This window comes from Thalia democratica, chromosome 1 (genome assembly GCF_965202585.1).
Source record: "Thalia democratica chromosome 1, ktThaDemo2.hap1.1, whole genome shotgun sequence".
Taxonomy (NCBI): domain Eukaryota; kingdom Metazoa; phylum Chordata; class Thaliacea; order Salpida; family Salpidae; genus Thalia; species Thalia democratica.
Genome location: NC_139165.1, coordinates 59,934,788 through 59,961,821, shown reverse-complemented (window position 1 = coordinate 59,961,821; position 27,034 = coordinate 59,934,788). Strand labels below are relative to the sequence as shown.

At 26.8% G+C, this 27,034-nt stretch overlaps 1 protein-coding gene across 3 annotated transcripts in view; it reads right to left on the bottom strand.

Annotated features, from left to right (window-relative positions):
* LOC145830164 (uncharacterized) overlaps positions 1 to 27,034 on the bottom strand; it is a 75,222-nt gene that overhangs the window by 8,678 nt on the left and 39,510 nt on the right. For 2 of the 3 annotated variants that reach the window (XM_082938064.1, XM_082938081.1), the window contains 5 exons: positions 24,339 to 24,534; positions 24,175 to 24,243; positions 15,966 to 16,005; positions 11,848 to 11,929; positions 11,561 to 11,619 (listed from right to left, as the gene is read on the bottom strand). In XM_082938064.1, coding sequence (XP_082794190.1) covers positions 11,586 to 11,619; positions 11,848 to 11,929; positions 15,966 to 16,005; positions 24,175 to 24,243; positions 24,339 to 24,534 — 421 coding nt within the window. In that variant the 3' untranslated portion in view covers positions 11,561 to 11,585. Of the gene's footprint in view, positions 1 to 5,975; positions 6,093 to 11,560; positions 11,620 to 11,847; positions 11,930 to 15,965; positions 16,006 to 24,174; positions 24,244 to 24,338; positions 24,535 to 27,034 lie in introns of those variants that run through there. The other variant, XM_082938073.1, reaches the window with a different exon arrangement.

Here is a 27,034-nt window from a genome sequence, read left to right as displayed (position 1 = left end):
CGTAACATTTCTGCACAACTCAATTTAATTTTAAAAACTTGCCTTTTCTTAGAGCTTTTTGAGGTTAGTGTTTTGCTTTTATTAAATTTGTATTTTTCGTAGATAATTTTATAATTCTATGATTTTATTCCACATAAACACTATACATAATTAAACTTGCTTTTTTTCTAATGTGTGTTAATATTTCATAGACTCCGTAGATCTGTTCTTAAATTTATTTGAGAGCAGTGAAACGCCGTTAGTCGGAATAAAGTTTTAACTTAGAAACATCTGTGGTATATATAAAACTTATATATAACTTAATTTATATACTAATTTGAAATGGGTATGTCCATACCTATCTGGACTAGCTTGGATTTATCTAGGGACTCTAAAGCTGGAAGATGGTTTTCTTTGAGGTTCACAGCGGTGATGTGACCCAAAATTTTAAAGTTAAGTATTGTGAAACAACTTATTTCTTACACATGTACATTATCCATTTGGTCATTGCAGCTTTCATCAAAAGATACACTGTACCACCTGATTATGTTTATTGCTTCCAGCAAAGTGTGGTCCAAGGCCAAAATTTATCATATATGATAATTTAGTTCGGGCCATGTGGCATGACTGTGCTATCACTTTGTCAGGATACATATTTTTGTTAAGCTCTGTCACTTTGTCCAACGAATTGGCTGAGTAATTGTAGTGACCTGCCGGATCCAACTATCTGCATTAGGATGGATCGTAATTAAAAAAATTTACTCGGATCCCGCAAGAAATTAATTTGTAAAAATACCCGGATCAGACCGAATCTTGTTTGAAAAAAAGTATCTGATTTGGCTAAATCTTAGTTTGAAAAAAAAAAACCGGATTTGAATCTTGTGTATTCGCTAAATTAATAGCTAAAATTCTAAATTAAAGTATTTAATTTTGATAATTACTGAACCAACTTTAGTGTTATGATTATGTGTTATTAATAGTGTTGAAAAACCTTTTAAAAATTACCAAAATAAAAAAATGAACGTAAACGTAAAATCTTAGTTTTACAGAAAAATACTAAATAAAATATTTTCATAAACATTATGAAATAACTTTACACACAACAAGTATGTTTATTTATTGAAAAGAGACATAAAATACTATGTTAAATGCTCTTTAAATTTGGCTAACTATCTTTAATAACAACGAAAACAGTTTTAAGAGATTTGTAGAGGTTAGAAACTTAAAAAAAATATTTGTTTCAATTAATTGTTAATATTAGAAGTAGTGATCTACCGAATCCAAGACTCGGATTTGGCCGAATCCTAAATTTCAAAATATGACTCGGATTCCGATCTGGTTTACGACTTTAAACTTTTTTTATTTTTCTCAATTGTTTGTCAAAAATTAAATGAAATGCATAAATAGTTTATGTTTTCACGCTTGAGTGGGTAAAACAGTGCTTTTTCACACTTATAAACTTTGATTTAGAGTCTTTTAATAATCGCTCATACTTATTCATCATAAGTTTAGTTTTTAATGTTTGCTCGTGAAACTATTTTGGTTCAAATAACATTTTTTCTTTTATCCTACGAGAAAAAAAGAAAGAAACACTTGTAGGTAATTTATTTCATTTTAGATAGGTTTTCCTCAGTTTAGTGAAATCTTCTCTGCATAGCTCAGGCCTTACCAGAATTGTTTTTCAACATCTCTAGTGAGGTTATCTTGAAAATTTTATGACATATATTTTATGGAGTTTTTAGTAGGGAGGTCTAGTTTCATGGTTGCCACTGATTAAGCTGAGAAAAATTTCCTGACTTTTTACCAAAATTTTCCTTACTTTTCTAAATCAAACTCTTAAATTAAACTTATTCTAAAATACATAATCTAACACTTGAAACTATATAAAGCTTTCAATCTAGTTTTAATACAGATTAAAAACAACAGTTTTTTGCTGAATTTTATCATCAAACTTCCAGTACATCACTTGAACCATCTGTGTATGATAGATGTTTGTAATAAACAGCTCTATCAGCAAAATACTAGTAATATTACTTATAAACACAGCTTGTTTGGAAAAAGACAGAATTTTTTAGCATTTCCTAGCATAAATGTATCTAAATAAACAAACAACATATAAGGAACTTTTACAATTAAAACCTTGAATTAATAACGAACTTTCACAATTAAATCTTAAAACAATAAAGAACACATTTTTTTAGAATTTCCTAGCATAAATGTATCTAAATAAACAAAATGACATATAAGGAACTTCTACAATTAAAACCTTATATCAATAAGGAGCTTTCACAACTAAAATCTTAAAACAATAACGAACTTTTACAATTAAAACCTTTAAAGAATAAAAATCTTAAAACTTATATAAATTGTTTACTTAGTTTAATGAAATACTACCCAAACTATTTAATATAAAATCCTTAAATTAAAAATAAATTAAAAAGTAACTTAAGTAACTAAAAAAAAGACATAAAAAAGTTAACTATATATCTGTTGTATAAAATATTTCCTCTTATCATTTAGTATAAAATTTTTAACAAATAAATATACTCTTATTTACTTTAAAAACTTAAGTTACTCTACAAAAATACAAATAATAAGTAAATTTAATTTTGGCATATACCTTTCTTATAACTTATTTTATTAACTTAAACAACTTTGAAAAAATTATAACGAGGTTAAGTATACACATTAACTTGTTACATAAAATACTAAACTAACTGCTTAATTATAAAGAACTCAATTATTTACTTAAACAAAAAATACTTTGATTCTAAAATTATGCTAGATAAACTTTTGTGTATATATCACAGTTTCACTATGGAAGTGTCCTTGCTACAGATCATCAATACTTAAAAACTTACAAAATCTGCTTGTTCAAGTAGGGTACTTGTCAAATATGTTAATAGAAAATTTTTGCAGTTTTATAAAGCATATTTTACTAATTTATACCAGATGAAGGCATTGGAATATAAAATTAAAAATTTTTGTAAATTTCTAGGAATATTTTGGAATTATTTTCTGTTTTTAAATGACTATTAATTAATTTTTACCATTTAAAGGCTTTGGAAAACAAGGAACTTTGTAAATTTAAACTGACAAAATCTGACTTTTTTTTAAATTTTATCAAATTTCCTGACTTTTTTTCAAAACCCCCTATTTTTTCCTGACTTTTGTCATTTTTTTAAATTTTTCCTGACCGAGTGGCAACCCTGTCTAGTTTACAAGGGTAGGAGTCAAATATGTACAAAAAAGTTTGCACGAGGGGTCACTTTTGCACTGGTTGAATTTTTCTATTATCATAAGTTTAAATTTTTAATTTATTTAACTATTACTCCTTACCTAATTTTTGTTAATTTACTTTTTAGTTTTTTTCTTAATTTTAAATATTAGTGTAAAAATGATTCTTCGTGCAAAAGTGATCCTCCGTGCAAAAGTGACTCCTCGTGCATATTTGACCCGTTCTCAGTTTACATGGACCATGTAATTATTTAAAACATCTTTTGTTTGGTTAATATGGTTTCAGTCTCCATTTAGATGTTAATGATTATTATTGTTATAATAAGGTTGTTGTTTTTATTTGACCAATTAATCATATATTTCTTTAACCACGCAATAGTTCAATGAAAATTTTGGGTTCAAAGATCGTGTTTTGCATTGCCGGGAAATGGAGGGTTAGCATAATGGCCAAAACATTTGTAATTACATTCAGGATATACTTAGTAATTGGAATATTACCTTGGATGGTGTTCACGTTTTTTTTGCAAGAAACATTAAAAAGGCAATATCATTGTTAAAAACCTCATTGGTACAGTCCTTATTCACTTATCCGGACAGGTTGGGCAAGATTTTTCTGTAAACATGTCCTGATAAGTACAAAAAAATATTTTTTTCATATAATAATATAACTACTGCATATAATGCAATGCATAATAAAAGTGCTATGGTAAAAATAAATACATAGTACTTGTAAGTAATATATAATAAAATGATAAACAATAAAAGCTAACCTTAAGGCTAATTAATTTATTTTTATATGGTAGAAAAACATCAGACTTACTAACCCTCTTCGACGATATACGTTTTTTGAGGGTGAAGCAAGTAAAATTCATCATTTGTAATTCGACTTGCCCTAAATATTAACTAAAAAAAAGGAGAATTTTAGTTAAAAAAATAAATTAAATGTATCTTTAAAAAAAAAAAGATATAAATCTATCGCTTTAAATTAAAAAAAAATCATTTTTAACAAAGAAAAAAAAAAACAGACATAAAAAAAATGAAGAACTAGTTTGTTCTAATGCTTAGTGCTACTCGTTTACTTTTTTTCAACTCTTGTCCATTTCTAAAACCTGGTATGTTAAGTGTGTCAAACTTATATAACTTTTTTAAATATATATATAGTCATGCACCTCATCTTAAACAAAAGTGTTTAAATTAACAATTTTTTTTAATATTGATTGAATTAAGAATTAAACATAAAGTAAATAGTTTTACATTAATTTTCTAAAAAACTTAATTTTCTTATATGTTAGTGTTCAATATTGATTTTTTTTTTGAATTTTCTTCTGACCGAAACTGTCCGGATAAATGAATAAGCACTGTACCTTGTTTTAGAACGATTGCTATTAGCAATGGTACAAAAATTAGTTTGCCCTTTCAGCCATTCTTCTAAAGCTAGCGATTTGCTAAAAAAATCCAGATAGATTTTGACCACGCACGAACAAAAAGCCTTGCTTATTGTTAAAGAGTTAGATACAAGGTCGAACTCAACATACCTTATGCAACAAAGACCAGTATTATGTGGGTAATATAAAAACGATTTAGATTCGCTTATTACAGCTGAAGAATGGCAACTGGTTAATCACATTATTCTACTGCTCGAACATTTTTTTGTAAAGAAAAGTGTAGTAAAAACAATGCATTGCTCTCAAGTGTGATCCTGCATGCAAGATCACTGACAAAGTTTGCTAACTTTTATGAAAATTCAGAAGAAATATCAAATGTTTGTTAAACTTTAGCCTCAAATTTAAGATAGGCTTGCGAAAGAAGGTTCTATACCGATAACAATAACTTAAACCTGAAAGATAATAAATTACTATTAGTCACAACAGCTGATAATCCACGATATCGACTTTCCGCTTTCTCTTCAGACCTCAAAAATAATGTTAAAGAGCAGCTAAAATTAAATGTTAATATGCATATCTGTTTCGAGACTGATCAAAGTAGTGATTCTCCTTTATTGCTACCAAAGAAATCAAAACTACAACCCTGTGTAAATTTTGATCCGAAAAAGTTACCAACTTACTAATTTTTGTTTAAAATAGAATCAAACACAGCTACACGAGCAGTAGGATTATATTGACGAAGAAATTGTTTTTGCTACAGAAAATTTAAATGCAGATAGTGAAAAGGATAAAGTCTTAAACTGGTGGAAATTAAACAAGACAAAATACCTACACTTTGCCAGCAAGAAAATATCTTGATGCACCATCATCTTCTGAGTATTCTAAAAGATTATTTTCTGAAAATGGTAATTTGTACGAGGAAAAGCGTAATTCATTGATTACAAAGACCGGCGAAAAACTTATACTTCTCTACCACAACTTGAAAAAACAAGATAAGTCTTTATTGGTATAACAGAGACACCTTTTGCAATTGTAGTTCATTTTGTGTTACTAAACAGTTGCTTAAGTTAATTTATTTATTTTTTTATAATAATAAAATTGTAGTCCTAAATGGATTTTAATATCTTTTTATTACAACTGAAATACTCTTTTTTAGGCAATAACTATAGTTGGTACTATATTTAAATTTAATACGGCTCCATGTTATTTTCAATTACAATTTGTTTTAAAAATATGAACACTTGCAAAAGTTTATGTTCTAATTTGTTTATGGTCACAATAAAAACTTATTCTTAAGTTTTACGAAATATTTTTATAATTTTTGTGATAAGTTTTCTGCTTTAAAGATTTATTAAAGTCAATAATTTGTTTATTTCGCATTACAAAAGAACAAGTTAATTGTTGATGTTGCTTGCACGCATATCAAAATACTGAAACTAAGTTCTTGTGTATGATTTTTTTTCTTCAGCAAGACATTCGTTGTTTTGTTCGCTGTTAAATAAAAATATAATACGTAATTATTATTTATAAACTTGTATTTTATTTACATTACAAACAGCTTAAATCTTTAGAATTCCAATTATTAAAATATTTGGATTCGACCGAATCCAAATTTCAAAATTGAGATTCGGATTCGGCCGAATCCAAAATTTTTGGACTTGGTAAATTACTAGTTAGAAGTTTATATTTGCTGAACCGCAAAAACCTCTAAATTTTGCAGAAATGCGTTATTAATTTTAACGATGTTTCGATTAGGTGTATTAAATGACCAACTCCTTTAGTAATTTTCATCAACTAGTAAGAAAATTTTTGGCTAGTATTGGTACTTCGCTCAACTAGAAAAAATGGAATAGTTACCTTATTTCGTATTACAAACTGTCATCTCTTAAAATAAAGTCCTAAGCCGGATTTTATTTGCAGAACGTATATTGTCGACCCTTATCCTATAACAAAATTGATTGACCTAAAAAACAATAAACTTAATCGAAATTCTAGATTAAAAACAAATTTTAAATTAAATTATTTTTTGTCTTTAACAGAAAATTCAAGTTCCATACCAGCACCAATACAATATTTTACAACGAATGTATTGAAGTTGTTCAGAATAATAGGTTGTAAATAAATATAACTTTTTGGTTATAAGACGGACTTATCGAACACTAGCATGTAAAACTTAGACCATTAAAGGATTGCCAAATGTTTTTTGTTAATTTCATCCAGGTTTCTAAAAACCAAGTTTTTTTGGTAAATTTTTTTATAGAATTAAACTGAAGTTAAAAAACTGTCTTAAATAGAATAACAACATCAAAAAGATACTGTAAAGCTACTTAAAGTGTGTTTTATGATGAATGAAATGTTTAATAATGCATTTTTAAAAAATCTTTAGTATAATATCAAAATTTTGTTACTTAACAAGTAAAGAAGTATAAAACTCCAGATTTTTAATTACTTTTTCAAAGTATTTCAAATTCGAGGTTTTTTAGGCAACCCTGCCATCTTTAAACTTTGCATTTCTGTAAAAACATTGAATGAAATTTATATAGCTCACAATAAGACCTATTTTTATTTTCTTCTTAGGTTCATAAATAAAGAATCTATTAAAAATACTTTCAGATGTTTCGAATTTTAGACACAAGACAATTTTTTAGGGTTTTAGTAAGTAAAATTTTAATGAGAATTTACTCTTTTTTTTTTGTAAAACTAAGCAATTTAACAAAAATATGTTCGAAAGTCGTTAGTTTTCAAACAATTATCTTTTTTCAACCACAAGCTTTTTTTGACGTATACATACAAGCTCTCGGTAGTCTCAGTCTACCGCAAGGTTGTAGTCTGATGATCGAAATCGATGATCATGATATTTTAACTTGAGCTTGCCTCACGGCACATTAAGGTCTAAGCCTTAGCTCTGATGACTTTTGCCGATGCTTACGTAAATTTTAATGTTTTCAATTTAAATATTTATTTTCTAATTGAATTTAAGTTAAATTTTATTTAGTTTTAACTAAGAAAGTCAAAAAAAAAAAATTTAACCTTAGTTAAAAAACAAGTAAAAGGTATTTCATTTTTAATAACAATAGTAGACTTTTATCAAAACTAGTCGTTAAAACTAAGTAAAACTTTTTTTAACTGCGTTTAAAAAAATTTACATTAAGTGTCCGGATACGGCTGGATATTGCCTTTTAAGATTAGGATTCTGATCCAGCCGATCTCAATTTGTAAAATTATTCTAATCCCGCCGGATTTATTTAAAAAACAGATCCGGATTCGGATCCAAAATTTGTGGATTAGGTAAATAACAAGTTTTGTTTATATATGTAATAAATACAAGATGCGTAAAGTCCTTAAAATACTTTTCATAAATTAAACTTATAATATTGTAATTTATTTTAAATCAAACAATTAAAAGTTCTCGACTTAATTAGCTTTAAGAAGAGTTTTATATATTTTTTAATTTTACAGTTTATTATCAACAAAACAATGTTTCAGTCCTATATTGGGATATAGGTGATCATCAGTTGTTATAAATAGTTCTGAAAAAAAATTTTTGGAACAAAATAAATGGAAGCTATGTAAAAACATTAAGTAAAACAAAATAAAAACCAAATTATTTAACTTATGGTTTAATAAAAACAAAACTTAATAATACTAAACTGAAGTAAGAGTTTAACACTTGTGCTACATTTCTAAGAATTTTATACTCACTATAGATTAGAAAAATAATAAATAAAAATAGAAATATATAACAGAGTGCATTTCATTTTGTTTAAATTTATTTAAGTACTTTCAAATAGGACTCGTCAGAAATTGTTTCCTACTGTATTGCAATGAATACAAATTGAAATACAATTATACTACAGTTTAAAGTTTTAAGATATAAAATGACGTAATAATCAAAAGTTTAAAATTAAATAAGTTCTAATGCTAAACAAATTTGGTATACTAATAAAACTCGGTAGAATTAAAACAATCTAAATAAAGAAGCGATAAAATTTTTTTAAATTAAAACTATGCTTAAAAATAAAGTTTAACAAGAAACTAATTACTTTAAAATTACTAATATAACGATTTAAAAAGTCTAGTTTGGTAAACGAAATTTTTCTGTTTACATAAACTGGGCCTTAAAGATTGAATACATAAGGCTTCCAGAATATGCAATTAAAAAGAGTTCTCCGCTCTCACTAAGACTGAAAAATTGTCCTTTTTATAATTTTTAACACACTCAGGATTGTCCAACAAATGTTGCCCAATCGCTGAGAAGTATTTTTTAGTTGGTTTCTCAGAACGGCCATCAAACCACTTTTTCAAGACTTTCGGAACATGTTGATCGATTCTTACATGGAACCTTTGAGATGTTTTTCCCACGTAGTCACTACCACAGTGACAACTAAATTTATAGATAATGTTACTTTTTTCATGGGTGGGATTACCTAGAAAGTAAGTTATTTTTGAACTGTAAAAGTCCTCTCATGTATCTTCGATACGTAGATGACACTTTTGTTATGTTTGAAAATAGACAAGAGAGCTCCAGTTTTCTTAATGATCTTAATAATCTTCACAAAAATCTTAGTTTTACAAAAGAAGAAGAACACAACAATTCGTTAAACTTTTTAGATGTTTGTGTCCAACGATCAGTTGAGGGGGAACTTTTAACTAAAATTCATCGTAAATTAAATTCAGAAGCATTATATGTTCCGTGGGCATCTTTTGGTTCAGTCAAACAGAAGTTAGGAGTTTTAACAGGTATAGTGAAGCGTTTCACCAGACTTTGTTCTCCTTGCTTTCTTGAGGGCGAGTTGAAAACACTTCAAAACACTTTCCTTTCGCTTGGTTATCCAGGTAACTTAGTTTCGAAAGTTATAACAAGAGCTAGAAGTTCAACAGCTTTAAAAATGATTGGCCCTCAGAAGTGTCCAGTATACTTAAAACTTCCTTACCTTGGAAATATTTCTGAGAGGTTTTCTAAGAAAATTTCAGAGGAAATAAGCCAAGTTTTCAGCTCTGTTCATTTAAGAACAGTTTTGTATACTGATCGACCTCTAAATGGAATTTACAAAGATGTTTCTCCCACCCATGAAAAAAGTAACATCATCTATAAATTTAGTTGTCACTGTGGTAGTGACTACGTGGGAAAAACATCTCAAAGGTTCCATGTAAGAATCGATCAACATGTTCCGAAAGTCTTGAAAAAGTGGTTTGATGGCCGTTCTGAGAAACCAACTAAAAAATACTTCTCGGCGATTGGGCAACATTTGTTGGACAATCCTGAGTGTGTTAAAAATTATAAAAAGGACAATTTTTCAGTCTTAGTGAGAGCGGAGAACTCTTTTCAATTGCATATTCTGGAAGCCTTATGTATTCAATCTTTAAGGCCCAGTTTATGTAAACAGAAAAATTTCGTTTACCAAACTAGACTTTTTAAATCGTTATATTAGTAATTTTAAAGTAATTAGTTTCTTGTTAAACTTTATTTTTAAGCATAGTTTTAATTTAAAATTTTTTTATCGCTTCTTTATTTAGATTGTTTTAATTCTACCGAGTTTTATTAATATACCAAATTTGTTTAGCATTAGAACTTATTTAATTTTAAACTTTTGATTATTACGTCATTTTATATCTTAAAACTTTAAACTGTAGTATAATTGTATTTCAATTTGTATTCATTGCAATACAGTAGGAAACAATTTCTGACGAGTCCTATTTGAAAGTACTTAAATAAATTTAAACAAAATGAAATGCACTCTGTTATATATTTTTAGTAAGTTATGCACCGGAAAAAAAGCTGTTCAAAAATAGAAATAGAATAATAAACTTAAAGATTGCAATTCATAAAGGTTTTACTTAGACTATTTAAGATTAAAGTAAAAAAAAAAAGTTTAACTTAGCTTTATGACGTGTTTTTAAATCATAAGTTCAATACTTCGGTTTTCATTTAGTTTTACTCAATGTTTTTACATAACTTCCATTTATCTTATTCCAAAACTTTTTTTCAGATTTATTTATAATAACTGATGATCTCCTATATCTCAATATAAGAGTGAAACATTGTTTTATTGATAATAAACAGTAAAAATAAAAAATAAATACAAATATAAATTACACCTATGTTTAAAGATTTTCAAATCAAAACATTTTCGCCATTTTTTAAGCGAAAACTTTAACTTAGAAAAATAATTTGAACTTAAAAAAAAACTTATTTAGAACTTGGTATTTAGTATTTGAAAAATTAAAATTCTTACATCTATTTTGTGTAAAATTATAAAGATAAAATAAAAATTGAAATATCCTGTAAACTTATGAAATAATACTAAATGAAAATAGATTATTTTTTACTTTTCAGATAGAAAAATATAACAAAATTAAAGATATTCAAGATTCATTACCTTTTTATTTAAATAAAATATTCATAATGTAAGTAGTTTATATAAACTTTATGTAAACAAACACAGTTTAACAACCTTAAACGTAATTTCTAGTTCTTCATAACTATAGAAATATTAATTTTACATAAGATGTAATAATTTTATATATTTAAAGTTTTGTTTTGGATCCGGATTCGGATCGAATTATCAAATAAAAACTATAAAAAACTAAATTTTAATAAATATTACCAATATAATTAGTATAATTTAAAGTAAAATTCAATTAGAAATAGAAAATCTCTTGAACTTAAAACGTTGAATAAAAATTTTATATTGATTTTATTTAATTATAAAAATTTAAACCTGGTTCTGGTACTTGATTTGATAATGTATACTTATTTATTCTTAACTTAATTAAAACTTTTCTTTTAGAAATCGATTAAAAAATAAACTTGTTCTTTATATGAGATAAAGATCTTAAAAAACTTTTATAACAGAACAATACTTATTTAAAAACAACTATAAAGTTTTCTTAGGTTGATACTTGAAAAAGCTTTCAAAACGACATTAACATTCAATAAAATATTTTTATTTACTTACAGTGTAACTTCGTGATGAGTTTTTTTCAAACTTTGAAACTAGTCTTTTGTTCCAGGAAACTATAAATATTATACTGTTAAAACTGAAGTTTAGAAGTTATGTAAATCAAAGTTTTTTCGAAAATTATATTAAATGAAAAACATATATTTAAAACTTAACAAACTTATATTGAATAATGACTAAATAAAAAAATAAGAGTGATTAAAATAAATTATGTTGAAAAGTTCTTTAAAAAATGATTTCATAATCATTTTGAAATATTATATATACACATAAGTAAAACTTACAACTTTTTCAAGTGATTCAGAACAATTATGTTGTTTTTTATCATTTTTCTAGAATTTAAATTTGATCCAAGAAGATATTGTACTGTTTGAAAGTCAATGAAAACTAGTTTAGCAAAACAAAAAGTATATCTCTATAAATACTATGCCAGTTACATAGAAGATGTTAATTATATGAAACTAAAGGATATGAATGCTACTATACAAAAAATCATAAACCATAGTACAGCGTTTCCCTATTTATGCAACTATAAGCTATACGAGAGTCGAAGATAGAAATTGTTAGAATCTTGAACAGGATTTCTACTGTTTCACGCAAAAAAGTGGCAAAATAAAAAAATCTATGTTGTGTCAGCCTGAATGAATGAGAGAAGTTAATAAAATGTTAATAATAGTTTTTGGGTAGTGGTACTTAAAAAAGATAAAAAAAAAATTAAAAATATTACAAAACAAAAAGAACACTAGAAGACTAAAAGAAGAACTACTAGAACTTTTTTGATTCTAGTCAACCTTTTATTAAAGTTATAATAAAAAACAGACTGATTATATATTTTTTTAATTAGCCTGTGTATTACAAATATTCCTCAATTGAAAGAGTGCTTTTGCTAAGCTGTTTAAATACTTATACACTTTGCAATCTCATAACTGACCTAATCTCCAAGTGATAACAACAAAAATATTTTTTGAAAGCAGAAACCTAGTTAGAGGATTCTATTGCAAACAAACTAATTAAACAAATCTATAAACTAGTTTGTTGCAAGTGACCAATTTTATGATTCCATACAAATAATTTTTATTTGAAGTAGTTATAACCACTTTCCAAAGCAACAAAGTCTATAGCTATAATAAATGTGTATGTAAAAAACTATCAGTTCTCGTTAAGTTATTTAAGACAATAAACATACAACTTAGTGTGCTGAACATTTTTTATTAGTAAAACGTTTAAAACTATATTATAAAATGTTAGACTTTAATGTTTTGTAAACAAAAATATTTCGAGAAATTTAATTTTGGAATTAATATACATAGGCCCTACACCAATACTGAGCTGCAAATTTTTTAAACAGTACCTTAGTTTATGGGTAAATTTATAAAAAAGAGATGGGACACTTTTTAATTGGCAGGCCTTATATACAAGAAAAAGTCTTTTTAGGGCCGCGTAATTTTGTAATGTTGCACTTGAAAAAACATCTTTGAAAGCTAAATTACAGTGTAATGATCATATCTAAATGAATTTACTAAACTCGAGCTTTTAAAATCTTTATTTGTTTACTTATTAGCTATAATATAATCATAGGTTAGGGGTGGACAACTTACAGCCCGCCTGCTGGACCTGCCCATCAAGCTGAAACATGTGCATAACAACTAACATTGAATATTTTTATAAAAAATGTGCTATAGATTTCATTTCCATTCATATTAGATTTTATAAAACTTTGCGTTTATAGATTAAAAAAAGTACAGAATGTAAAATTTAAAAAATACGTGGCCTACCAAGGTTTATTTTGTAACATGCCCGGCTCGCAGAAGAATTTTCTGAAAATCCTTCCCAGAGTATTAAAGTTTTTCACGTTTTTTGTAAATAACAAAAAAGACATATGTATTTTTTAAAACTTAAATTAACTAGAACCGGATCTAGCCGGATCTTAGTTTAAAAAGCATATCTAGAATCAGTCGGAAAAAATTATATCAAAAAATATCAAAATCTGACCAGACCCTTAATATGTGGATCCGTTAGTAGAGGAATAAAAGTTATTTTTATTTATTTTATTTTATAATTACGTTTTTTTTTAACTCTCAATGTTACTCTTAACCCTTATCATCGGTCAGTATTTTTTGCTTTTTTTTTTAAATTAAGTGTCAGTTTTTTTACTCTCTTGCAAAAATTACCCTTGGTGCACAATTGTCTTCGTGCAATTACGTCTCCTCGTAAAATTTAGACCCGTCTCCTTTAGACGTTCGCCGATCGTTTTCAATACAAACGTACCAACTATCTTGCCTAGTGGACAAAGTATTAAACCAGGGTTCGTGCGCGAAATTTTTTTCATTTAGCCTGACTGAGACCAATTTAGCCTGACATTTTTTCAAAGTAAGAAAAATCCCCTTTAGAAGTGATTTCAGGTATTGGAGGGTCTTGATTAGTACTATTGTAGTCTCCGACTTCAACCAGCTTTATCTCAAAAATATTTTGAGCTTAAAAATCTGCAAAAAGCAACTCATAGCCTAGTTACAACTCAATAAATTAAGACTAAGTTGTGAAAAAGGTGATTGACCCCCCTTAACATAACAAATTCAGTGATAAACTTAAAATAAGTGTTATATCTAATCTATGACTAGTGTAAAAATTCAATATATATTACTAAACACAATTTTTCAATTTAATAAAGCACTAAGTAAAAGCATTATAACCAGAAGATTTATAATAAAACGACCTGCATTGTCGTGTTTTATTAAAGTTTAAAATAAAACTCTTACACGAGTATTAAAGTAAGTAAATATGTTTATTATAGTATTTTGAGTAATACTTAAAATTGATACATAATTAGCAACATTATAACTAATAAACTCTAAATTAATACAGTGATTGTTGATGTCGTATCAGATTTAAAAAGCTTACACACTTAAATTAAAAAAAAAACCTTTAATATTTTGTTCTTGTAAAGAAAAATAAATTACACCTAAAACTTGTACTCCCACAAAACTTAATACTTATGTTTTTAAGCTTTTAGTGTTGTGAATATCTCTAATAACTTTAAATAAACAGTAAAATATATGAATAAACTGCTAAGAGTTTTAATCTAAAAAGTATTTGGTATAAACCCTTTAAATCAGAAATTAAAACAGTTCAACTAACTAAGCTCTGAAAAACATAGCTGATGTAAACAAATTCAAACAAACAGTAAGTTGTTGAACTAAACTGTAATGTTTAAACTGTATAATTTTAGGAATTTTGACAATTATGACGTTAATAATCTACTAAAAACAAAACAATGAAGATTCTTAGTAATTTTTAGAGATTCTACAAAAGGTTTTAAGGATTTATTTTTACAAATACTGAATAATTTTGTCTTTGATAACTAAATCTTTATTTAGAAATAAATTCACATTTCAATTTAATCTTTAAAAAAAATTTCAATTTTTTTTATCAAAACTTATAAGCATTTGAACTGAGAAAAACTGAGATTCTCGAATTTTTAAATAAAAAACTGATTTAGGCTGACGTTTTTCAACTTTTTTCAAAAAAACTGATTTAGCCTGACGCGCACGAGCCCTGTAAACGTTGAACAGCAAAATACAATGCTGACGTTACTGATCAATACCAGAAAACGGTTGTTTCATGTGAAAGCATGATAAAACGTTTGTAAAGTGATGACTTCAGGTTTTTAGTGGTGACTGACTGATGTGTCCTAATAAGGACGAAACCAGTCTTAATCTATCAAAAGCTTGTGGTCTGATGGTCGAATTGGTATGACCAAACCTCATGTTTTTATTCGCTGATGTTATCGAAATATCTTTTCAATATTCATAAATTTTTAACTTGCAAAATATATTGTGGAATACTCCCTGAGTACCTTGAGTTCTATAGCTATAATGTAAGGAGTTTTCATTAGTTTCAAAAATTTCTACATAATTAAAAATAAAAAAAATTTCATAAGTTTGTATTAGGAGCTTTTTAAAAAAATTACTTTGTATCAATGGAAAATTGAATTTTTATAATCTTATAAAACTGACGTTGGTACTTAAAGTTTTCATATACTATTCAATGTTAATTTTTGTATAAAGATGCTTTGAGACACCCTATTGAGTAAAACATTTTTAAAAGGTTACAAAATTTTTAATTAAAAAAACACTAAAATCTCTAATTTATAGACGTATTTCTAACCTATCTAAACAATATCTTATTCTTTACCAAATATTAAAAAAATAATATTTTTTTATTTAAATAATTAGCTTTTTTATTAATGAAAGTTTAGTTTCAACAATATTAAAAAAGTAATTATGAACTTTGTCTTTAAAAAAATATATTGTTATAAAAACGGTAGAAACGAAATTTAGAATATATTAAAAATTTGTTAAATACATAATGATGTATGCTAATCAAAAAATGAACTATAACTTACCTTTCAAATAGAACTTTTCAAGTGTACACAATAGGATATCCTAAAAAAATATTTTGTAAAATAAGATAACAAAAATTTTAACTAATTGGGAATAAAACTTTTTAATAAGCATATGTCATTTCTTCCTATAAAAATAATTACATACCAATTAAAAAAACATGCCTAACATTATCTAAACAGCGAAAAAGTTTATTAAAATCCTAGAGCTAAGTTTAATCAAGTCAAAATACACTATATAACACTAATAGCTACAATGAAATTAAGTTAATTTCAAAAAAAATACATGATCTAGAGTAACTTAACGCAACTTTTCTAATCGGCGGGTCCGGCCCGCGGGCCGTACATTGCCCACCTCTGTTTTTGAACATATCTTTAAGAGTTTTTCAAATTATTATCGTATGAAACCGATTAAGTTATAATAATATTAAATTTGTCTCTGTTTCGCTTCAGTTTTTAAGGTAAACACAAAATCAAACTTTGTGAGTTAGCAATGTAAGTTGTTGAAGACAAAGTAACTACTAGTTTTGTATGAGTTGGAAAATCATTAAGAGCGGAACAGATTGAAGCAAATTTAAGGTCAGCCAAAAGCATTAAATGTTAGACTTATTATTTATGTTTTAGTTAAGTTGACTATTTGTATTACACTAAAATAGATTTTTAAATATATATACATACAATTTACATTTTTATTTCCATAACTTACTAATATAAACTAACATACAATTTTTAAAACCTGTTTAAGTTTATAGCTTTTATTTACTATTTTTTTACCAGAAACCAGAAAAACAATTAAGTTTGTTGGGTTCTTGTATAGAGTTAGCTAGATTAATTGACAATAAATTAGATTAGTTATTTAACACTTTTAGCAACTGATTTTTAAAGTATTTTACCAAAGTGTTTTAAAACGCCTTAGGAACATGTGGCTACGAGATGGTCTATAGCAGTGATCTTCACGGTGTGCGTATATATTTTTTTAGCGTGAACTTTTTTAGCGTGAAATTAAGTAAGACTATATATTTTTTTAATGATGTTTGTCTTGTCATTTTCTATAAGAGAAAGCTATTCACAACATAAATAAGCTCTTATCACGTTTTTTATATACTAAATCATTTCAAGAACAAAATATAATGTTATTAAATAATATTTTGTTATAGTCAAGTGTGCATACAGTTTATTTTTTTTTTTTGAGTAACTTACTGTGCTTTTGAAAAGGTTGAAGACCACTGGTCTACAAGATTATAAAGTAAGAGTACTCAACAAATTACACCAGCTTTAATTGGAAGCTGGGTCGCCGACGCCCCCGAGTTGCATACTTTTATTTTATGTTTAATTGATTAAGTTTTAACTTGTATTTTAACTAAAACAATTATCATACCATTTTAACCAAAATACAACTAATTTTGTGCCGCAATAGCGTTTTTTATTTTATAAATCAAAAAAATAAGTAAAACCAAAATTTACCAACGGAAATATGTAACAAAAAATTCATTTTATTCAAGATGGTATTAAAATGATATTTAGTCTATGCCTTTTTTAATCCGTATCCGACCGCATCCTAATTTAAAAACATTATCCGGATCTGATTTGAGTTTAGTTTGAAATCGAGATCCGGACGGATTCTAACTTAAATAAAATTTTTGTATTTTGCCGGAATTTAATTATATAGATACAGTTGAACACTTTTCTGAATCCTTTTAATTCACAAAATTTTCTTAAACGTTACAACTTAAGATGTAGATTGAGACATGTCAGATGTTTATGTAATGTAAACAAATAGAATCGACATGGTAATTGAAAAAAGTTGGTATGTAGAACATCAGATTTAAAGAAACAATTCGCTTTGGGTAATGTGACAAAAATGTATTCTAACTAAGTTAGAACAAAATATTAGGACAAATGTTTTTTTTTTATCAGTAGACATTAATTAGAAGAACCATGTTCAAACATGTTTTTTATGTCAAAATCTTACAGTTTTGTTTTGTAAAAATATGATACAAAGTTTTGAATTTTTTTTGTTATATTGAACTTTGCAGGCCGGATTTCATTGTAATTCAAAAAACGGTCGGGGTCGGATTCGGCCCGCGGGCCGTACATTGCCCATCCCTATTGTATACCAATGACAACAACTTAAACTTGAATGACAACAAATTACTACTAGTCACATCAGCTGTTGATCCACGATATCGACTTTCCGCTTTCCCTTCTGACCTCAAAAATAATATAAAAGACTAGCAGCAAAATTTAATGTTAAAAAGCATATCACTTACGCGGCTGACTAAAAAGGTGATTCTTTATATTGCCACCAGAGAAACTAAAACCCTCTGTAATCTTTGATCCGAAGAAGTTTTCAACTTACTATTCTATGTTTAAAATAGAATCAAACACAGCTACACAGGAGGACGAGCATTAATATTCTATTGATGAAGAAATTTAAGCACAAAAAAAAACTGTTTTCTACAGAGAATTAGAATGCAGAAACTGAAAAAGATAAAGTCTTAAACTGGTGGAACTTGAACAAGATAAAATAACCACATATTTCCAGCTTTGCAAGGAAAAATCTTGCTGCACTAGCATCTTATGTGTATTCTGAAAGATTATTTTCTGAAAATGGTAATTTGTACAAGGAAAAGCGTAATTGATTGCTTCCAAAGACCGGCGAAAAACTTTATATCTTTACTACAGCTTAAAAACAAGAATAGTCTTTATTGGTATAACAGAGACACCTTTTGCAATTGTAGTTCGTTTTATATTTTTAAACAGTTGCTGAGGTTAATTTATATTTATTTTTTGTAATGGTAAAAGTGTAATCCTAAGTTTAATTTAAAAACTTTTTATTAAAATTGTAATTCCTAAACTTTTTTAGGCCTTAACTATAGTTGATATTATATTTCAATTTATTACGGCTCCATGTTATTTTCAATTGCAATTTGTTTTATAAATATGAACACGTGCAAAAATTTATGTTGTAATTCGTTTATGGTCACAATAAAATTAACTTTTTTGTAAAACGTAAAATGTTTTAACTTTGTTTGTGCGTCGTTTTCTCCTTAAGCATTTATCAAAGTCGATGTATTATTTATTTTGCATAACAAAAATACAAGTTAATTGTTAATGTTGCTAGCATGGATATCAAAATATTTAAAACTAAGTTCTTGAGTATGTAGCTTGATTTTTTTTTCAGCTAAACATTTGTTTTTTGTGTCGCTTTTAAAATAAATTATTCTTAAATAAAAATTTATTTATTTATTAACACGTTAAGAATATTGTTCAAACTTAATTTACTAAATAAGTAATAACATAATTATTCATTAAGTATTTATATAGTTATAAGATTTATACATATATTTATATATTAAGAAAATAAGTATTTATTATTTATAAACTTGTATTGTATTTACATTGCAAGCAGCTTAAATCCTTAGGATTCCAATTATTAAAATAATCGCATTCGGACTCGGCCGAATCCTAATTTGAAAACAATATTCGGATTCGGCTGAGTCCTGATTTGAAAATAAGACTCGGATTTGGATCAGGCCGAATCCAAAACTTTTAGTAGATCACTAGTCAATATTAAACAACTTGTATTAAAAGTATTGCATTTAATTGTATTTCATTTGTTTTGAATACTTAATATATGAAAGCTAAGGTGAAGCATTAAAGCTTAAAATAATTCAACTGAAACATTATCTTAAAAGTTTTTTTCAAACTCAGTTGCTTTTTTGTTGAGTAGCTGAGTAAAGTACCTACTGAAAGGATTCCTATCTAGAACTGTATTTATTGTGTTACTAATTTTTGGTATCGTTTAGATATAGAGTTTATTTAATTATTAACTCTATATTTAAACTGTACGTTTTATTGCTTTAAATTATTTGAGTTAGATTCAAATGTTTAATCGTTTATTAATTATTTTATTGCTTATTGCTGACAAAAAGTTTTTATTTAAACTATAGTTAATAATAACTATAGTTTATTGTTTTAAGTTTTTTAAAAATAATTTAAATATTTGATAAATCTTCAAGTGTTTTATAGTTTACTGCAATAAAACTTGGTTTATTATCAAGTTTGCACTTTTCCAAGTCCTTATGAAAGTTATAAAATAAGGTATACAAGACACACTATTTCAATAAAACTATATATATTTTAGCAACTCTTATCAGTAGAGTACAAAGCTAATAAGAGATAAGGTTTTACAAATTATATAGTAACCACGCAGTGGCGTGTTTTGTCTGGTTTCCTGTGAACCCCCTAAAAAAGAAGAAAAAGAAAAAAGGTTCTTAGAATATCACTAAAAACGTTGTTTACTGACTTTGTTTTGGTTGTTTGATAAACTTTGAATAATAAATGTTGAATCTATAACACTGAAAGATTAAAATGTTTCAGTAACAAAAAATGCTCGTTTTTGCCCAGCTGATATAGATTTCAAATAAAGTTATAATTGTGACGTGATAATAGGTAAAAGTTTTAAAGTAGCATTTTTTCTAGGAAACTTTTTACTAAGATGCTCTTAGTTCCCATTATAAATTGTTACTTAGTGTAAATAACTTTTGGTTAAGTATTGTTTTTGAACTAGTAAGTACAATTTTACTAAAAAAATGTCCAATATAATCACTTAAGTTTTATTTAACTTAGTTTATTGTATATAATAATGTTGTTTGAAGCTTTTGTGTTATGTTGTTATATAACAATGTTGTGTTCGTTCTAAAGCATTTATATTATTTGTTTATGTGCCAATCAACTGGGTTTAACCCTTGAAAAGTTAAATTCAGAGAGTTTTCAAAATCATCTTTAGACAAATACACCACCTGGCAATTTATTCTTTTATCATTTAATGGTATTCTAATATTTTTATTTAAGTTATTTTATTTTTGTATATTTGTTGGCCACTAAGTTGATTCTTGATTTTTTTTAAAAGTTCAACTCAAAGAGCTTTCAAAACCATCATTAGAATCCCTGCACCATCAGGCAAACATTTAAGTAAATTTTAAAGATATTTTAATTTAATTGTGTAAGTCTAAACATTTTTTTTAGTGAAATTTCAATTTTTATAGATTAAATTACTTGAAATTTTTTTTTTATTATAAATAGATATATAAATGAAAAGAGTTTAAAATTTAAAAGAAACATTTGTAGTAACTCCTACTATACTAACATCTAAATCCAAATTGAAATTCTCTTTCAGTTTTATTTAAATGTCATGAACTTACAAATTGTATATCTGAATGTAAATCTGTATTTAAAAAAAAAATATTACATACATAACTAAATTACTCTATAAAAAAATTACTTTTTTATCAGGAAACAGTATTATAAAATATTTAAAACAAAATAAATTTCTATAAAAATATTTTAATTTAATTGTATGAGTCTCAACATTATCTTAAGTAAAATTTCAACTTTTATAGATTAAAATACTTGAATTTTTTTTTTACTATAGATAGATATATAAATGTAAAGAGTTTAAAATTCAAAAGAAAAGTTTTAAGAACTTCATCTATAGTAACATTTAATTCAAAATTGAAATAATCTTTATAAAAATTTATTCTAGTTTTAATTATTTTATAATATCATTTCCTGATAAAAAAGTTAATTTTTTATAGAATAAGTTAGATATGTCTGTAATATTTTTTTTAAATAACAGATTTGAATTTTGATATAAAACTTGTAAGTTTATAACTTTTCTGGTTCTTTTAGATTTAGTTTATTTAAATTTGATACAATATACAGTAACCTCTCGCTTATTTACGCACATTGTGTCCACAGAAAAGATGCGTAAAGGTACGAGAGATCGTAAAGATACAAGAGGTACCAAATATACTTACTATAAAGGCTGTTTTTAAATATTGCTTCTAGTTAAAAGCAGACTGGGGACTTTAATTTTTTTAACAATGTGTTTAATTTGTTTATAAATATAAACATATATTAAAAAAAGGATTTAAATATATATAATATAATAATACTTGCAGAAACATTTTACTAATTTTCATAATAAGTAAATTTATCTTTATTTATATGTGACTAATTTGATACTTAACATTTATATTCTATTCTACTTAACAAATAAAATTTATTATTAAGCATTTGTTTACAATTAAGAAATGGTGTGGTGTCTATATTAAAATTTGTTTCTATAGCCTTTTACAAAAATATGCATTTGGTGCTGTAATGGATTTTTTTTATTGAACAAAGATATATAAAATCTAAGAAAAATGTTAAATAAAAACAGTTTATGTTACTAAAACTTTTTTTTTAATTTGATCTCTTACTGTTAACAAAATTTCTGATATACTGAGGTATAACTAAATGTGTATCAATTAGTCGAGGAACATAAGTTTACAAAGTCTAGAGATATAAAGAGGTGAGTTAGCATTAAAAAACATATTTTAAATTAAAAATATGCAATAAACCTAATTTGTGCAACATTAAAAAAAAATAAGTTTTTATTCTTTGAATTTTTAGAATTCTAAAATGCGTAACTAAACGAGAGTGCGTAAAGATTCGAGAGGTTACTGTAATAAATAAAAAAATAATATATCGCTATTACTACTTATATGTTTTTTTATATTTCTAAGCAGAAAAAAAAGCATTTTAAAAACTTAGTTTTTCGGCTAAATGTTGCGTACTTAACTGGCAGTGCATACCTAAGAAATGCGTACTTAAGCGGCAAGTTAAGAACAAAAAAATTGTGAACCCCCTTTTGAAAAAAGTCTAGAAACGCCCCTGTAACCAAGTAATCAAAATATAAATAAAAAACAAAAGCAATTAATGACAATTAAAATCATTTAAGTTTACTTACGTTATAATAATTAATCTACAGTAAAACATAAAATCATGAATATAATGAGAATACAACTTTTATAAAGTATTACGAGAATAAAGAAACAGTATAGTCAAAACATTTTTGCTTACATAAAACAGGTTTCCTTAACAAAATACAAACAACTTCTAGTTTAATCATAAGAAAACATTACTACAAGTGTTAGTAATTTTAAATCTATTTTGATTATAACTGTTTTCCTATGTTGAAATATTAATCAAATGTTCGGCAATGGATGAACGTTTAGATGCATTTAATACCTTCACCGGTATATCATCTTTCTCATCTGAAACGCATAAATTCTCTACACTCTTTAGGACATGCTCTTTTATCCTTTCCCTTAGATGTCTTGTTGTTGATCCAATATAGTTTGCTTTACAACAGCAGCTGTGTTAGCAAACTACCATACTGTTAGTATTTAACAACAAGACATCTAAGGGAAAGGATAAAAGAGCATTACCAAAAGAGTGTAGAGAGTTTTTGCTTTTTAGATGATAAAGATGATATACCGGTCAAGATTTTAAATGCATCTAAACGTTCATTCATTGCATAACATTTGGTAAATAACTCAACATGTGCAAACAATAAAAATCTAAATGTATTTGAAATTATTAAAACTTGTAGTAGTGTTTACGATCTGATTAACTTGAAACTATTTCTATTTTGCCTGTTTTATGCAAGCAAAAATACTTTGACTATACTGTTTCTTTATTTCCGTAATACTCTATAAGTGTCCTGATAAGGACGAAACCAGTCTCAGTCTACCAAAGGCTTGTGGTCTGATGATCGAGTTGGTGTGCTCAACCCACATATAATTATGAGTAATAGTAATTTTTTAATAATTTAAGTAATCCACAATCTATGTGTGATTACAAATGGCGTCTTCAAAGCAAGAACAACCAATCTTTAAATAAACACTAAAATAATATACAGATGTAAAAGAGGCTATACACCTTTCCTGAAATTCCTACCCACTATTCATAAAAATAAACTACACACTATTCAAAATCATAATAGGCCACATAACATACAAAATTTTAATACCTGCACACCATTAAATGTAATCATACTCCAGACACTTTTTTATTAACCAACAGGCTATAGGGGGTAATACTAGACAAAGGACCTTACGGGTACATCTTGTTCAAAATGATAAGGGGATACTTACAATTTAAAAGGCATAAGGGATCATTTTAGGCTACACATTTTTGTAGGTAATAACAGTCAGAGCCTTGTACAATAGAGCAATAAACAAAATCAGTCTTTAAATAATGAGTCCATTATATAGGAAGATTTTAAACGAAATAACTAAATTGAAAAAATTGGTAGCCGAAGCTAAAGGCTTCAGCAATCTCTGTGTGATAACAAACTACTTTTTTAAGTTTGAAAACTTACCGTTTTATTCTTATTACTTCGTATAAGACATCCTAAAAGTTCAACAAGCTCTTTAATTTTTTTAGAAACCTGCAAAAACAAAAAAAAGTATATTTTAAACACACTTTGAAACAAAAAAAAAATATATTTGTTATCCAAGTAAATTTTTCATACATAGTACTCACATCATTTTTTTGATAAGTTTGCTGGCATTTTATTAAATAGGGAAAGAATCCAAGATAATGCACGATGCTGTGGGTTTGTAATTCTTCCAAAAATTGTAGTTTAATTTCGCGTTTTGGTATTATAGACATGTCTGTAAGAGTTTTACTCCAATCGACAACTTTTTTTATTGATTTATTTTTTTCGTAATCACACAACCTGAAAAACTTTTACGATATACATAATCATACAATAAAAACCTATACTATTACTCTATTTTGTTACATCATTTTGCGAAGTAAAAAAAGTTTAAATTGCGATTCTTGAAGAAAAAAACTAGTATAGAAATCTAATATTAGTGACTACAAAGTATCATAAGTTAACTTATGTATATTAAGTATCAAGTGTTATACGTAACTATTAGTCAAAAAAGTATAACCATGCTAGCACTTATACTTTAAGTTAGCACTACATTTCTATTATAAAGTTAGTATATTTTATTTCATTTAAATTTTGTCTTGACTAACTTGTTTAAGACAAGGGTTTCCTAAACTCATTTCCGTAAAAACCCGACTAGCATAAATTTAAATTAATCTCCAACTTTAATAGCTATCGGCTCTCTACTAGTTATTTAGCCATTTGCTTTTAAGCCCTCTTAGTACTTTTTACCCCCTTATAACCAAAATCGCCTATTTTAAAAAGCCGTGTTCTAAGCTAATATTTTAACAGTAATTATTTAAAGTCTTAGTATATAACTATAATACAGTCTATATTAATACTGTAGCTGTATCTTAGTACGATCAAAATTTCACTGACTAATGGCAGATCTTTAAGTACAATAAATACACGACGATCTAAAACACTATATATAGAGATAGAACGGTAATTAGAGGTGATTAGTAATTTGAAAAATAATAAGAGTTTATAAGTATTAGTAAGTGTTATGACAAAGTTCAACTAAAATTGGACAAAATGAAATTGAGCGTTTTCAACGAAATCTAATAAATACAAAAAGTTGAAAACGAGTAAAAAAGGACGATTTGAAAAACATAAGTTTTAATAAACAAAGATTAAATTGAAATCAGGACAACAAATAAGGGCACAGGGCAGCGATCTCGGTTCCTTGATTCAATAATTTTTCACTGTTAGACTCTGTGATGCTATTCTTTCCAAGTTACATATAGTACACGCCTCTGAATTCTGGGTGGGGGGGCAGGGTCGCTGCCTGTAGTTTTATACATGATTGTACATGAGATGTTGCTGTAATCTAAATTGATTCTCTTTTAATACGCCGACAACGTAGCTTGGGTGGGTTTGTTAGGCTTAAAGCTGGATTTGTGCTGGTTTTATCTGGTCTTGAAAGATTACCAGTGGAGCCTATGTACTCTTTAGTTATGTTTTGGTGTGAAATTGTGGCTTTATTTATCCCTTTTGTAGGCATTGACCATTAAACTGACATTAGGTGATATTTCTGCAGTTGCAGAGTTTAGCAGTCGAGTTTGGTTTGGACAGAACTTTTTTATTGTGTGCTTAGATGTTTGATTTCAGGTTAGTGGAACAGCTGTAAGTGATCTTGACCGTGTTTTTACTAAATATATTGTGCAGCTTGGAACCTTGAGGAAAATGCGTATTTATGAGCTGGAGGAATTGTTTTTTGGTTTAGACTAAATTACAGTTAGGGGATAAATTTATATGATGTTTCTTCTTATAAACTTGTTATTACTGGGTTGTGTAATAGGTTTGAATTCATCGAGTGGGTGGAAGCCGCTTTTTATTAGGGCGTCGTTATAAGGCTGTTTAGCGGCATAAAAAATATTTTTGTTAGCTTATTATTTGCAAAGGCGGTTATGAACCATGGGGCTAATTGCTTATCTTACAGATTTTGGGTTATTGGATTGGTTGTGGATGTATAGGGTTTTATTGTTTGGTTTTTAAAGGGTTGGTATATGTCTTCTGTAAACACATAAAGATGTCGAGGAAATCGGTTTTAAACACCCTCTTTTCAATAGTTATTTTGAACTCGTGGTTGCTAAATATTTGCCTGTTCTTTTTAGATGTTTTTTCTTTTCAGATCTGGAGGTTTTGTGCAGGATGGCTAATCCGTCGTCGCGGTATATGCCACAAGATCCACGTTTGAGAACTTATTGCAGGTGTTCAGGTGTTTGTATCTTATTATTATGATATTTTGAAACGAATGATAAAATTTTATTGTAATTTAAATTTGTTATTCATTTGTTTAGTTATTTATAGCTTATACATGTGTGTATTTATAAAAAGTATACAGACAAAATTTATATAAAATTCTCAAATCAGTCCAGGGCACAGTCAATTTATTACTTGCGATTTTTTTTTCCCTGCATCAATAGTTACAAAATATCAAACGATAGTTTTAAAATCTACAAGTTTAATGCATACTATTTTAGTTCAAAGCGCTTTCAGACAACAGTCCGTCTTCAGTGTGTCTGCTCGGAGGGCCTGGCAGCCCCGACGGAACATATACTCCTTCTGATTAACTTGAGATCATCTTAATATACTCTAACTTACAATATTAGAATATCAACATAGAGATTATTAATATATGGAATCAATAACAAATACTAATATGAACATTTAAGAGGATCTAATAATTCTAAATTATTATATACAAATACAGATAACTTAAACTACCACTAGTATACTAAATAAATCACTAATATATTATAAACAACTATTTTTTAAT